Genomic DNA, 13,882 nt, shown 5'->3' with positions numbered 1-13,882 from the left:
GTGTGTGTGTGTGTGTGTGTGTGTGTGTGTGTTAGGGAACTTGACATTCACATAGTCATAGGTGTGTTCTTTTTTTAAAGAGTAGAATGTATAACTTTTACTTTCAAAGTAAAAAAACTTTACTTTCAAAGACTGTCAGGGAAGACAGTTCTAAAAATGGTGTCAGAGTCCAGGCTTAAGAGAGCTCAGAGAGCCACCATGTGGAAATCTGGGCAAAGGAGAGTTTTGGAGAAGATCTTGTATGTTACCAAAACAACTTGGACTTCCAGTGAGAGGAAAAGCCATAGGGGGATCTGAGCTAATACTTGAGAATCTCTCTGGCTACCTAGTAGACAATAAGAGGGACAATGGCGGGTCAGACAAGATAAAGGCTATTTGAATAATTAAAGATGGGTTGGACCAGGGTCATAGTGGGAGAGGTAACAAGTGATCAGGTTACAGATCTGTTTTGAAGGCAGGTCCTTTAGATGCATTGGCTGAGGGAAAAAGCAAAGTGAAGGATGACTCCGAAGTTTGCAAACTAAGACGCTATAAAAACTAAGAGTTGTCATTTACTAACAGAGATGAGGAAGATGACAGGAAGCCTAGGTTTTAGGACAGTGGTTCTCAACCTCGATAATGCTGTGACCCTTTAATACAGTCCTCAGGTTGAGGTGACCCCAACCATAACATTATTTTCGTTGTTACTTCATAACTGTAATTTTGCTATTGCTATGTATCAGAATGTAAATATCTGATATTTCTGATGGCCTTACATTGTGACCCCTGTGAAAGGGTTATTCAACCTCCAAAGTGGGAGTCTCAACTGTGGTTTTAGGAAGAGACTAGTGAAGATACGGGCAAGGTGCTGTTCCTTCTACAAACTCAAGGATAGTGTAGAGAATGATACTGAACATTACACTGGTCAGTATTTAAATGATCATTTGCATAGTAGTTCATAAATTGTACAAATAAAAGCTGTTTAAATAATATTGTATCATGATCATATTGTAATTGACTTTTATTATATAACGAAACAATGCCAGAAAGGTTAGTCTTCCCAAGATCACAAAAAAGAAACTTAATGACAGTAAGTATCCTGATGTTCTGATAACTGCTCTGTCAGTCACAAAATTGATACATAAGGAAAATTCTCACTATTTCCATAATTGAGCAAAAAAAAAATTCTGCTTTGTCTTCACATTGTACATTTATCCTGAAAACCAACAGGCTTCTAGAGAGAAGTACAGTTATTTTGATATTTGGAGAAACTTATGTAGGTTGTTTTTTTAGCCTTTGATGTATATTTTAATGAAGGCTTTAAATTTGAATATACATGTTCAAATTCTTTAAATGGTATGAGTGTAATTTATTGTTTAAAAACATTCTTATGTTTAATAAAAATTTTAAATGGTTTATTTCATGGTAATTTATTCTATAATCAGTTATATCAAGGGGAAAAGAGGGAAAGAAACTACATTTACAGATTTTTTTTGGGTTGTTTGTTTGTTTGTTTGTTTTTTGAGAGAGGGTATCAATGTGTATCAGTGGCTGGTCTGAACTCCTTATGTAGACCAGGCTGGCCTGGAACTCACAGAGATCCACCTGCCTCTGCCTCCCAATTGCTGGAATTAAAGGTGTGTACCACACCTGACCATTTGGACATTCTTGAGTATCCTTTTCATATTAGAATAATAATATCTATTTATTTTATATGGTTTTCTATTTTTAATTCTGTGTGCCTGTGAGTATCTGTGTAGGGGTGTGTACTTATGAGTGAGGTTATCTGCAGAGGCAAGATGGAGCTGTTGCATCCTTGGAGCTGGAGTCACAGGCTGGTGAGAGCCGACTGACCTGGGTGCTAGGAGCTGAACTCATGTCTTCTGCCAAAGCAGTGCAAGCTCCAGCCCTTATGGTGTTTATTTTTGAAACAGAAATTCAGGAAATGAGAATCCATATGATTGAGATTTGACATTGCTGTGCTCAGTAGGATGGCATCTGCAGATTGCCATTAGCGATGTAAGAGTTGAAATCCCTCAAACCCACCTACTCTGTTCACTCTGGAGGATCATTTCATCCAGTAAAGCAAGAGAATGTTACCTAGTGTAGAAATTCTTAAAACACTGAAAAGTTTCTAAGAAATTTATCATCTAATGAGTTAAATATTGGGAACAGATTAATATGGTTCTCTTAAGAAGTGCATATCTTTAAAGGTTGTATTTAGTGAGTCTGCTGTTTGCTTTCTGTAACCTTGGTTTTTAAGACATTATAACGTTACTCTTCTGACCTCTCATCTCTGTAAATAGCAAATTCTTTGTGCTCGCTCACACAGGAAGTCCTCCATGTTGCGAGCGTGGAAATGCAGCTAACGGCTGCAGTGTCCTTTCTGACCATTCTTCAGGAAGAATCAATGTCAGTCCACACCTTTGCACACTCCTTCCTGCAAGTCATTCTCCTGCACCTGGAGCACAGGGACACAGGTCAGGGCCCAGCATGCTAACTTAGATTCTTGTTTATGTTATCTGGCAACTGGTTGTGGGTCACTTGCCACCTGTGGGTCTGATAAGAAGAGCCGAGATCCCTCCAAGAGCATCCCCGGGAGAGAGCACAGTAGTGCCTCCTCCAGGCTTCTCTTTCCTTCGATGCTTTCCTTACATTTCTGTTCATGGGATTATCATACAGTAAGAATAGCATATATCTCCCTCAATTTATTTTTCAGTATTTAAAGTCTTTTAAAGTTATTCAAAACAAAAACTGTAGAAAGTATCTTAGAATGGTAATAATATTTCTTATTGTTTAATAAAATGGGATTGCGGCTGTTGATGATGAGTTGAGTGTATGTTTGTTCCTGAGATGTTTAACCAACCTAGCATATTGCATCTATGCCCGTTAGGTGTCAGCAATGCATGGCTGGAAACACTTCTCTCTGCAGTAGAATTATTGCCAAAGGAAACCCTGAGGCATGAGGTAATACTGTTTTTTGTTTTTTGTTTTTGTTTTTGTTTTGTTTTGTAAATAGTAAGTCACTTTGCAGTTTTTTTAAAAAAGAAATAACATTGTTTTCCATTGTGAAAGCAACATATACTCATTGCAGAAAACTTAAATAATTCACAAAATGTAAGGAAAAATAATTTATACTTGTGTAATTGACTGGTTTTAAGTTTCTGAGCTCTGTCCTTCAGCTTTCCCCTCTGTGGTTGCTGCTTGCCAATTATATTGAGTTATGAGTAATTATATTGAATCTGAACATGGACACTTTTAACCCAGCATCATTTCCCTGTGTGTAGTTGCAAATTATTTTACTTGTTAAACACTGGAAGCTACGTTCAGCCTTCTGTTTTACTATCAAAATAAGGCCTCTCTGTAGAGCCTTTCAGGTAGTTATTTAATTGTAGCATTTATAAAAGTGGTGTCACCTGGCAAGGGGACATTAATATTCTTAAGCTCTTCACTAAATATGTGGAATACAGTTACCCTGAGTTTTATTAAAAATAGTGTCCGCTGGGATGTGGCTCCATTGGCAGAGAACTTGGTGAGCATGCACTAAAGTCTGGGATTGATCCCCAGGATATCATTAGCTAGGCGTGGGGTCATCTGCCTGTAACCCTGGCACTCAGAAGGTGAAGGTAGGAAGAGGAGTTCAAAGTCCTTCTTTACTACATTGTGAATTCCGGTTTATCCTGGGTCATGTGAGACGGCCTTAAAATCAACAATAAAAATGATGTTCCAATATAATTTGGTAGGCTAAAGGCATGATTGCATTTTAACTGGAAATTTCAAATGACACTGTTGACTATGTTTCCTATATCATATCTAATTGGTTGATTTATTCTTTAGGAACTATCTGACCCTGTCCTTTAAGCTTCATTTACATATATCATCTCTCTGCCATTTTTTCTTACATTTGTATAAAAATTAGTTCCAGTTGGTGTTTGCCTTTTAATTTTCAATATGGTTCATTTTGTTTCTCTTGAACATTTTAGTTATAAATTAAGGTGACAGACTAGAAAAAACAGCAAATCTGTCCTCTAATGAAATAACTTTGCATTCTTTGAAACTTTTCCTTGTACGTATTTCTTTGCAAACATCCCATGGTAAAAAGTTATTCACTGAAATATCTTCCACAGATCTCCTTGTGCCTTTGTCTGCATTCTAGTTTGCCATTCTATCACAATACCAGAGTACTCTCTTTCAAATGACGACTGTTATCAGTAATAATAGTGTGCACCTGATGGCAAGTGTCTAGCCCTCCTATCACATAGTGAGCTGCTGAGCGCAGTGCAGAGGTGTGCTCTTTGTGGCTTTGACGGGTAAACATGAGAGGAGCAGTTGCTAGTACTTGGTGACTTTTAACAGAATTATTGGCATGAGAAATAGCAACGTTAAAAATTCAAGAATTAGTTTGAGAATGACAGACCACTATTCATAATTCTTTTCAGTGTGCCATGCTGTTAAGTTTTTTTAGTGTCTAGACTATGAATAATACAGCACCAGACTTTGGTCTTTATGTTCTAATAACCAAATTTCCTAAATAGTTTTTTTCCCCATATTTTTAGAATAAGTATGAAATTCCATGTGAAATAAAGTTCAGAGTACCTGGTAACTAATTTGTTTTTCTCTGTTGAAAATGTGTATTTCAAAATTATTCTTCATATGCACTCAGACCAGTGACATGCTTGCCCGTGAGGTTTACCTCAGTGCTTTGTGTCTAGTTGGTTTCAGTTGCATTTGTCATCTGTACCTTAGCAAGAAGACCAAGAAAGTGATCCAAGTTAAGAGTGACCGTATCCCTCAGCTGTAATTCATGTTCTTTAACAATGTTTAAAAATGAAAATATTCTTTGAAGAAGTTGATGTTAGCAACAGGAGTGTATAATTCTCTGTCCATTTATTCTCTAAATCATTTCCTTCTAGATTCTGAATCCACTTGTTTCCAAAGCACAGCTTTCCCAAACTGTCCAGTCGCGTTTAGTTAGCTGTAAAATTTTAGGAAAAGTAACCAACAAGTTTGATATCCATAGGTGAGTATTTGACTGTAATTTTGTTTCTTTTATCAACTTACATTGATTTAGAATCTATACTGCTATATTAGCAATGGTTACTTTTGCATTATTCCACACACTCAGAACTTCAGCCATTGTAGCTACACAAACTTCTCAGACAAGAGTCTAGTGACTGGAAGCATCATTTCCTCTCAGTTTCATGGGTTCTCATGGGCGAGTTAAATTGTCCTCTAGCTCCCATCTTAGGTTTCCCAATCGCATGCCATGGTTACTTGTGAGGATAAAATGTCATTGTCTTGGGACTTCCAAAATTGATAAATACAAGCTAAAGGTAGGATTTCTGCTTTCTTACATCACTGCTATGAATTCTTCATTTTGAATAATAATCATGACAGAGCGTGTCTGCATTGTATGTGGTGTTCACATTGCGTGTGCTGGAGCTAAAACATGAGAGCAGTTGTCAAAGCAGAAATGTATTTGCCTGACAGATGTCAGAGTCAGACATTGCATTGCTACAGCTTTCTGAATTATCTAGGAACATTTAACTGCTGGTACAAAGTTAACTATCAACTTTAACAAATACTGTAACTAATGGTAACATCCAAATTATGTAAAAATTCAATATAAATTGTGAAATCTTATGTTAAAGTATATTGGGTTAATACTATATTGGTTTAAGAGCTATTTTTAACAATTTCATATATATACATACATGTGTGTATATGTACTTATATATGAACATGTACATATACACACATGTATACAATACACACATGCACACACACATATGTATAATACATGTTGCTATAGCTAACCTGAATGTCCCTTTATCAATCCCTTCCAGATCCTTCCCTTTCTCACTTTCATTTTTTTTATTCTTTGAAAAAAAAAAGCCTACCATGTCTAATAAGTGCTGCCTGCATGCACCTGGATGTGGGCAACCTATCAAACCACCTTGAAGAAAATGACTCTACAGACATTGCTAGTAACTTCTCAGCTAGGGTTGGAACTTCGTGTGTCCCTCCTGTTGTTGCTGGAATGTTGTCTGACTTGTTCTTATGCCAGTAACCAAAGCTGCTGTAAATTCATGAGTACAACAGCCATGCCATATCTGAAGACAGAATTCCACAGCGTGTCTCTCTCTATTCTGTTTCTCCCATTCTTTCTGCCCTCTCTTTCACAGTATTTTCTGACCCTTGTTGGGGCTGTCTAGTTTATGGTTGTAAGAGTAAGCACTCAGTGGGTGCTTACTCTCAGCACTTCGACCAGATGTGAATCCCTTGCACTGGCTTCTCTCACTGCCAAAAGAAGCATCTTTCTCAGTTGAGAGCAGCACTAATGTATAGGTGTAAACATAAATACTTAGGAGGCAGTTTGACAGCTGTGCATTTAGCAAATAACTGTCTTAAGTTTCTACCAAAGGCCTGTAGCCTCCCAGCTGTGGGCCTTTGACAAGGTTTACAGTAGAGGCATGGATTCTCTCCTGTGGAATAGCACTAAAACCCCGTTAGAAGCAGTCCATTACCTCTAGAACAGTCATGCCACTATTGCACAGTAGTCACATCTTGTCTCACAGGTCACTATTGTAGCATGCAAAGTCCACACCGAGTAACTGTACTGATAACTTTTCTCCACTAGTCATCCACATTGCATCGTCTGGCACCATGGAAACTAGCCAGCAGGGTAGACGTTTTCATGCCAGTTCTGGCTTGATTTCTCTATAACCTATAGAACAACCAGAGTATGTTGTTTCTTAAGTATTAGGATCTTACTATACAGTTATATGGGCAGCCAAGAACAATATCAGTCATAGGGAGATACCACATATCTGGTACTAAGGTTTTTATTTAATAACCTGTATCTTCTAAGGGAAAAAAAAAGTGTTGTGTACCCTTGCAGGGTACAGGCATTCAAACTCCTTTATAAAAACATGTATCTTAAAAATCACCTCATGAGTGGTTTTCCTAAAGCTTTTTCACGTACCCTTAGTTTTGGTTATCCTACTTAGTAAGTATTCTATTGCTGTGAAGAGATGCGATGCCATCTTCACAACTCTTATAGAAGACAACATTTAAATGGGGCTGGCTTACAGTTTCAGAAATTTAGTCCATTATCCTCATGGTGGGAAACGTGGCAGCACTCAGGCAGACATGGTGCTGGAGAAATAGCTGAGAGTTCTACATCTGGGTCTCCAGGCAGCAAGGAGAGAGGGGTGGGGGAGAGACAGAGAGAGACAGAGACAGAGAGAGAGGAGGGAGGGAGAATGGGAGGGAAGAAGAAAGAGCGAGAAAGAAAGATCATGAAACCACGAGGCACACTCCAGGTGACATACTTCCTTCCACAAGGCCACACTTCTAATCTTTCTTTCTCAAGCAGTGCTACTCCCTGATGACTAAGCATTATGAGACTCTGGATCCTTCTTATTCAAACCACGACACCCACCTTCCGGCTTACCTCTCCTTCCATTCCCCTGACCCAATCCCTGCTTTCTAGCTTCCTGTTTTCTACAGACACTCCGAATTAAACATACAAATCTAAAAATTCAGAGATGTTCTCTCTCATATGTGATAATCTGAGATTTGGGGATTTTTTGAAAATATTAGTCTAAAATGTCCATCCATTTACACATTTCTTTTTTTCTTAACCTGTCTTCCTCAGCATTAAAAGAGAAATACTTCCCTTGGTAAAATCACTCTGTCAAGATGTGGAATATGAAGTTCGATCTTGTATGTGTCGGCAATTAGAGAACATAGCTCAGGGCATTGGGTAAGTGTGCGTCCAGGTCCTCAGGCTGCACAGTCGCATTGCCCAAGTGTGACACGCACATAGTCTGCTCATGCAGTTGATGAATGCCTGCTGTTCTTTATGTGCTATCCTCCTCAGGTGATCGTAGCCGGCCTCTCCTGATGTGTCTGCGGTAAGAGATAAAAGGGGATGTATCCAGCATGGCAGTAGATACTCAATTAATGCCAGTTTCTTTCTTTCTCAGCCTGGTTACTCAGTTATAGTTCTGAGCAACCAGATCCAAGAGGGGACCATGTCCAGGAGAAACTATACATAGCTGATCAGTTCTTCTGGTTGACCATATTCTAGTTATATTTTTAGATGTTTTAGGTGGATTTGCTGTAATTGAAGTCTTGTTGAATCCCTATGCAATTTCAGGCTTGTGTGCGCCTGGATTTGTGATTTGGGGCTCTTCTTGCCCATTGGGGAAGTAGAAGCATAGGTCAGGCAGTCTACTGTCTGCTTCTTGCCCATTGGGGAAGCAGAGAAGCATAGGACAGGCAGTCGACAGTCTGCTTAAAAACAGATCCTAGGTCAGGGTGCAAGTATAATACTGTATTAAACGAGATCTCTAAAAATCATCTTGGGAAGTGATTTTTGTTTTAAGGATTCTAAAGTAAGTGGAGAGATATTGGTGTCTCTTATTTTCAGTGGATACTACATTGATTTAACCTGTTATTGTTTTTCACAGAGAAGGACAGTGAACTTATGGTAGTGATTACTTTGGAAAGCTTTAGGATGTTACTAACAGACTCAGGGCATAGTCATGTACCATGTGCTGTGTCTGCTATTAAGTTCTTGTGCTGTGATCTCAGAACCATTTTCCTGGTAGGTCTTCTGAAGTTTCATGACTTGTTGGATCACTGTGGACTGTAATTACCTGTCTCATCTAGACCATGCGTATGAGTCAGAGTCAGAATTGGATTGGACAGTGTACTACTACTTACTCACTTCATAAAGATGCGGAATAACTATTACTTTTTTTTTTTTAACCAACTGACTTTTTTTTTTTAACTGTTTAAAAAACTGGGAAGGCCAAGTGTTTTAGTTACTGTTCTGTTGCTCTGAAGTGACACTGTGAGCAAGGGACTTGGAAAAGGAGGTATTTGATTGGAGGCTTGCTTACAGTGGTAGAGAGTTGGTTCAAGTCAGTATGGTGGGAAGCAGACAAGCACGGCTCTGGAGCAATAGTTGAGAGCGTTATATCCCAATCAGCACAAAGAAAGGGGAGAGTAGACACACACACACATGCACACTCACGCACACATATACTCACACACATGCACACATACACACACATACACACACACACACACGCATACACATACATACACACATGCATGCACACACACATACAGTGTGGCCCTTTTAAACTTCAAAGTCTACTTCTAGTGACACACTCTTTCAGACAGGGCCACACCTATTCCAACAAGGCTCACCTCCTAATCCTTCCCAAGTGCTTCCAACTGGGGACCAAGCATTCAAATATATCTAAACCACCACACCAAGCATGTTCAAATTAGTCTTCCTTAATTAATTCAGGATTATTTCTTAAGGATTAATTTAAAAATAAAATTACAGAGAATGTACTCAGCTTCAGTAGGTTAGAATATATTTAAACCAATTTGCTTGATCATATGTGCACAGTTATTTAGTGTTGAGTTCTCTTGTCCTATTACAAATATAATGGTAGGACAAGGTACAGTAATGGAAAAAGTAACGGTCCTTCATGGCTGGTTGTGTCAAGTCAGCTTTCTGTTATTGTAACATGCTGTGACAGCTTGAGGAGAAAAAGCTTTATTTGGGGTCATTGTTTGAGGTTTTAATTTGTAGTAGGCTGATGATCTCTTACTTTTAGGCCTCCAGGAGACAGCGCATGTAGTGGAGAGTGGGCAGAGCAAAGCCATCACTTCCTGACCAGGAAGCAGATATGAGGAAGAAGGTGCTGTCTGCTTCCAGAGCATGTCTCCAGTGCCTGGGAACTCCCAACATGACCTATGTCTTAAGTTCCCACTCCCTCCTATAGTAATCAATTAAAATCAGTTTGAGGCTCTAATGAAAAGAGTAAATTAATTATCTACTTAACATTTAAAATGATTTAAATTCTCGGTAATACAGTATGGTTGAAGATTTAATGAGGATTTAATTTTTATTCTAAAAATTAAAATAGGCTAGAAAAATTCCAATGCATAGTGAATAGTTGTACAAATCACTCTCTGAGTTCAGAAGAGAAAGATAAATGTATGGATTGCTTAGAGGTGTGCTGTTAGATCTGCGGTGGGGAAGAAGTGTCCTGTGCATGTCCTGCTGAGGTTACGATACACACCGTATCATGTCACACAGCATACAACAAATGCAGGAATTGCAGAAAGCACGGGAGAAAATGTCATTCAAGTGAGGAAACCGAAGGAACAATTTTCTGTTGAAGGCTTTGTGTTTGTTTTTTAAAAAAATATTCTCTTTCTCTCTCTCTCTCTCTCTCTCTCTCTCAGCCTCATTATGTAGTCTTTGCTGGTCTGGAGTTGTGTATACCATGCTCAAACTCCGAGATTCACCCGGCTCTTTTTTTTTTTTTTGGAGACTTACTCATTTGTTATTTATTTATTTATTTATTTATTTATTTATTTATTTATATTGAGACAGTCTCACTGTGCAGCCCTGGTTGGCATGGAATTTGCTTTATAGACTGGGTTGGCCTTGAACTCACGGCATTCCGTCTGCCTCTGCTATTAAGTTGTTTCATTGTTTTGTTTTAAACTCTGCTAATATACTATGTGGGATATAATTTATGTTGTCTTCTGTACGGTATACAACAAAGGCTATGTCTGAAGGGTCCCTTTCATCAGTCTAGGCCCTTGTCATTAGTAGAGATGGAGTGTTGATAGGAACTGCTATGAATAGGTTCTAAGCATTGTTAGGTCTATAAAGCATTTATCATATGTTATTCTTTTAGACTGAACAGGCAGTGTTGTCTACCATTCTTTTGTGTAGAAACTAATTATTTTAGTAATGTCATATACGCTTCAGATAATTAGAAAAATAACATGCCTCAAAATCTAGATCAGGTGATTTGCTTGAATTTCTTCAAATACGGATAATACATTTTTTTCTTAACTAGCTGGATCATTTCCTGAAATTTATTTAAAATAGAAAATTATATAATTTATAAAGTGTGATATAACACCCTGTTATTAAAATTTTATGGCTAGCAGTACTTCACAGAAGAAATTAGAATTGATTCAATCATTATAAAGTTACTAGTAATATTTCAGTATTTTTAAATCTTTGAGAATTTTATACAATGTATTTTAATTATATTCCCTCCTAACCCCCATAACTCCTCCCATATCCACCCTGTATTTCTTATACCCGTGGCTGCCTTCCTCACCAGATGGCATGTGTGGGGATGAGAGCAAGGCCCTGGGGCCAGCTGGGCTGCTCAGCTGTTCTTATTAGACTCTGGCTGCGGGTTTGCTGCTCTGACTTATTTTCTTCTACTGCTTATTGTGCAGGACAGAACTGACAAAGAATGTGGTGCTTCCCGAATTAATAGAACTCTCTAGGGATGAGAGTAGCAGTGTGCGGCTTGCTGCTTTTGAAACCTTGGTTAACATGCTTGACATGTTTGATACAGGTAAATCTGCATGTGCAAGCATCTTTATTTCTGAAAGGCAGTTTTTCCATATTTTCCCTTACTAGTAAGGAGCAGAGGCTGCCTGAGACTTTTCTGTCAAGTGTAGAGTGTTATGGGTATTCCTCTTTAATGTCTTGTATGCTTCTGCTTTTACCATTCTGGAACCTAATGCTGCAGTATGCTTCCTACTTCTCAGTTCTCTGACACGTAGAAGTTGAAGAATTTGGCTTGGGAAGTAGCCCTTAACTTAATTTCCTCAGCTAACTGATGTTAAGTCCTGACTGTAACATGATTATAACATGCCCGAGAGAGCACCTTCTTAATAATATTTTAATGCCAGAAGTCTGGCATTAAAATGCCATTGAAGGAGAAATTTGGAGTAGATAATTCAGTGGGGGTGTGTAAGAAAGTATTTCTTGTTCTTATCCAAACCAAGGCACAGAACAGTTAGCTGTTCTACTAAACATGTACCCAGACCTAGATTGATGCCAGCTCTGGACAAGTAGTTCATCAGTAGATGTTAGCCCACGATAAGATCATGCCGAGTGGGTCACATGTCAAGCCTGAGGTGTGAAGTCAGCTATGTAATTGTAGGATTGGGCTCACTGGGACTATCAACATTTGATCTGAAATGGGACCTCTAAAAGATTATTGAGGACTAGATGATTTTGTATAAATATTTCAGAATGCTCTTAAGGTAATATGATGAACTACAGGGTTCTTTGCTGGTTTGTTCTCCAAGTTCTAAGACTATTTTATTCTTCATATAGTGAAGTTTCTCCCATTTCATATAATGCCTACTCTGTCAATCAGTAACTATTGTATGGATTCATTTAATAACACCTGGAGACAAGGCCCTGGATTGTGATGACAATACAGTCATAGTAGCATGACACCCACGCCTCTATCATGACTTTTCACCCCTCAGCACTGATGCATGTCTGATGGTTTACTCAACTGTGGGAGTTTTCAAGAATATCTGGAAGTGAGATTTAAATATTGCTATCATATCAAAAGCATATGGCCTAAGTAGATACATATACTTAAAGAATTGGTCAACTTTTAAAGACCATGTAAGAAGTAACAACAGTGAAATTAAGTAGATAGGTTAGATTTCAAGTTGACTTTGATAAAAAACGATATTAAAGTTAGAGGAACATAAGAGAGAATGCGGAGTTTCCTGGGCCTGCGGTCCAGCTCTTTAAATGGAAAGTGTTAGAACTCTTCTGGTTATTCAGACTCAGGACTCCATCCATCCAGGTGTTTGATCGTAGTGACCCCATGTTCATTCCTGTGTGGCTCCTGTACGGACCCAAACTCACAGTTTCTGGTGATCTCTCCCCTTGTCTCCAGTCCCTCTCTCACTGGTGTGAGGTATTTCTATCACCGTTAGTCTAGCAGAGACATTTTTCTTCTGGAGCATGTATGTGTCTTAGTTTCCACATGGAAATGTCAACAACGGCCTCTAAACTATATATTGTTTTGTTTTGTTTCCCAGATGACAGAAGTCAAACTATACTTCCCTTAGTGAAATCATTCTGTGAGAAGTCTTTCAAAGCAGATGAATCAATTCTGATTTCCTTATCGTTTCATTTAGGAAAGCTATGCCATGGACTCTATGGTACGTTACATGGGGCTGCCCTTTTCCTTTGCCCCTACTCGTTTCACTCAGCTCTTCGTGGATAACACTTGCTCTCAAGTGTGCGCAGCTTTAGGAGAACTTAGAACTTGGCAGTGTAATTTAGAGCACATTTAGAAACGATGTTTTCACGGATGGCACCTTATTTAAAAAGTCAGTAAGTGCAGCCCACAGAATTTCTGGGCAGTTTGTGTGTTTAAGACGCAGTGTGCTAATAGAAGTTCAGGATGCTAGCAGTGAGAATAATTTTAAAAACCAGTTCTCGAATGATACATATAGCATGTGAGTAGTTCAGCTTAGAACATAGACCAGCACTCAGGAGTGTTTGAACATACTCTTAGCTTATTGTGATCATGTAAGAAATAAGCCCTTATCTAGCACAGTAATATGCTTCCTGTGGGCTGCAGACAGCTGGTGATTGAAAAGTGCTTTACAGTGGCCACTAAGTCCCTGGATTCAGGAGAGTTGATGATTGTGGAACTATCCCATTGATGAATAGTATTTCTAGTCACTTTGGCATCATCCAGGATTGGTTCTTTAGCTCCTTCTCTGTAGATACATTGCATTTTTTTTTCCTGCAGAGACTTTAAAACATAAACCATAAATACTCAGCAATATTTTAAGAATGGTCCTGATGATGATGGTGTCTTAGTTCTCCACATGGAGATATAATTCTTATTTTCTGTAGTTCATATTTTTAAAATTAAAATATTATTATTTATTTTTATTTTTTAACTTTTATTCTTCTCTCATACATTACATTCAAACCCCAGATCCCCTCTACCCCTCCCAGCCCTTCCCTCACCTCCCCTGTCCCCCAGATCACAGTTTCTCCCCCCTCTAC

The 13,882-nt window shown here is 38.5% G+C and overlaps 1 protein-coding gene across 1 annotated transcript in view; it reads left to right on the top strand.

The window, feature by feature from the left end:
- Positions 1-13,882, top strand: part of Ppp4r4 (protein phosphatase 4 regulatory subunit 4) — an 89,285-nt gene that overhangs the window by 49,191 nt on the left and 26,212 nt on the right. Inside the window, exons 4-9 of the mRNA XM_028782048.1 lie at positions 2,312-2,459; positions 2,873-2,946; positions 4,893-4,999; positions 7,640-7,747; positions 11,278-11,399; positions 12,898-13,020. Coding sequence (XP_028637881.1) covers positions 2,312-2,459; positions 2,873-2,946; positions 4,893-4,999; positions 7,640-7,747; positions 11,278-11,399; positions 12,898-13,020 — 682 coding nt within the window. The remainder of the gene's footprint in view (positions 1-2,311; positions 2,460-2,872; positions 2,947-4,892; positions 5,000-7,639; positions 7,748-11,277; positions 11,400-12,897; positions 13,021-13,882) is intronic.

Source organism: Grammomys surdaster, unplaced genomic scaffold (genome assembly GCF_004785775.1).
Source record: "Grammomys surdaster isolate TR1022 unplaced genomic scaffold, NIH_TR_1.0 690, whole genome shotgun sequence".
Classification (NCBI taxonomy): domain Eukaryota; kingdom Metazoa; phylum Chordata; class Mammalia; order Rodentia; family Muridae; genus Grammomys; species Grammomys surdaster.
This window is presented reverse-complemented; position numbering and strand designations above follow the sequence as displayed.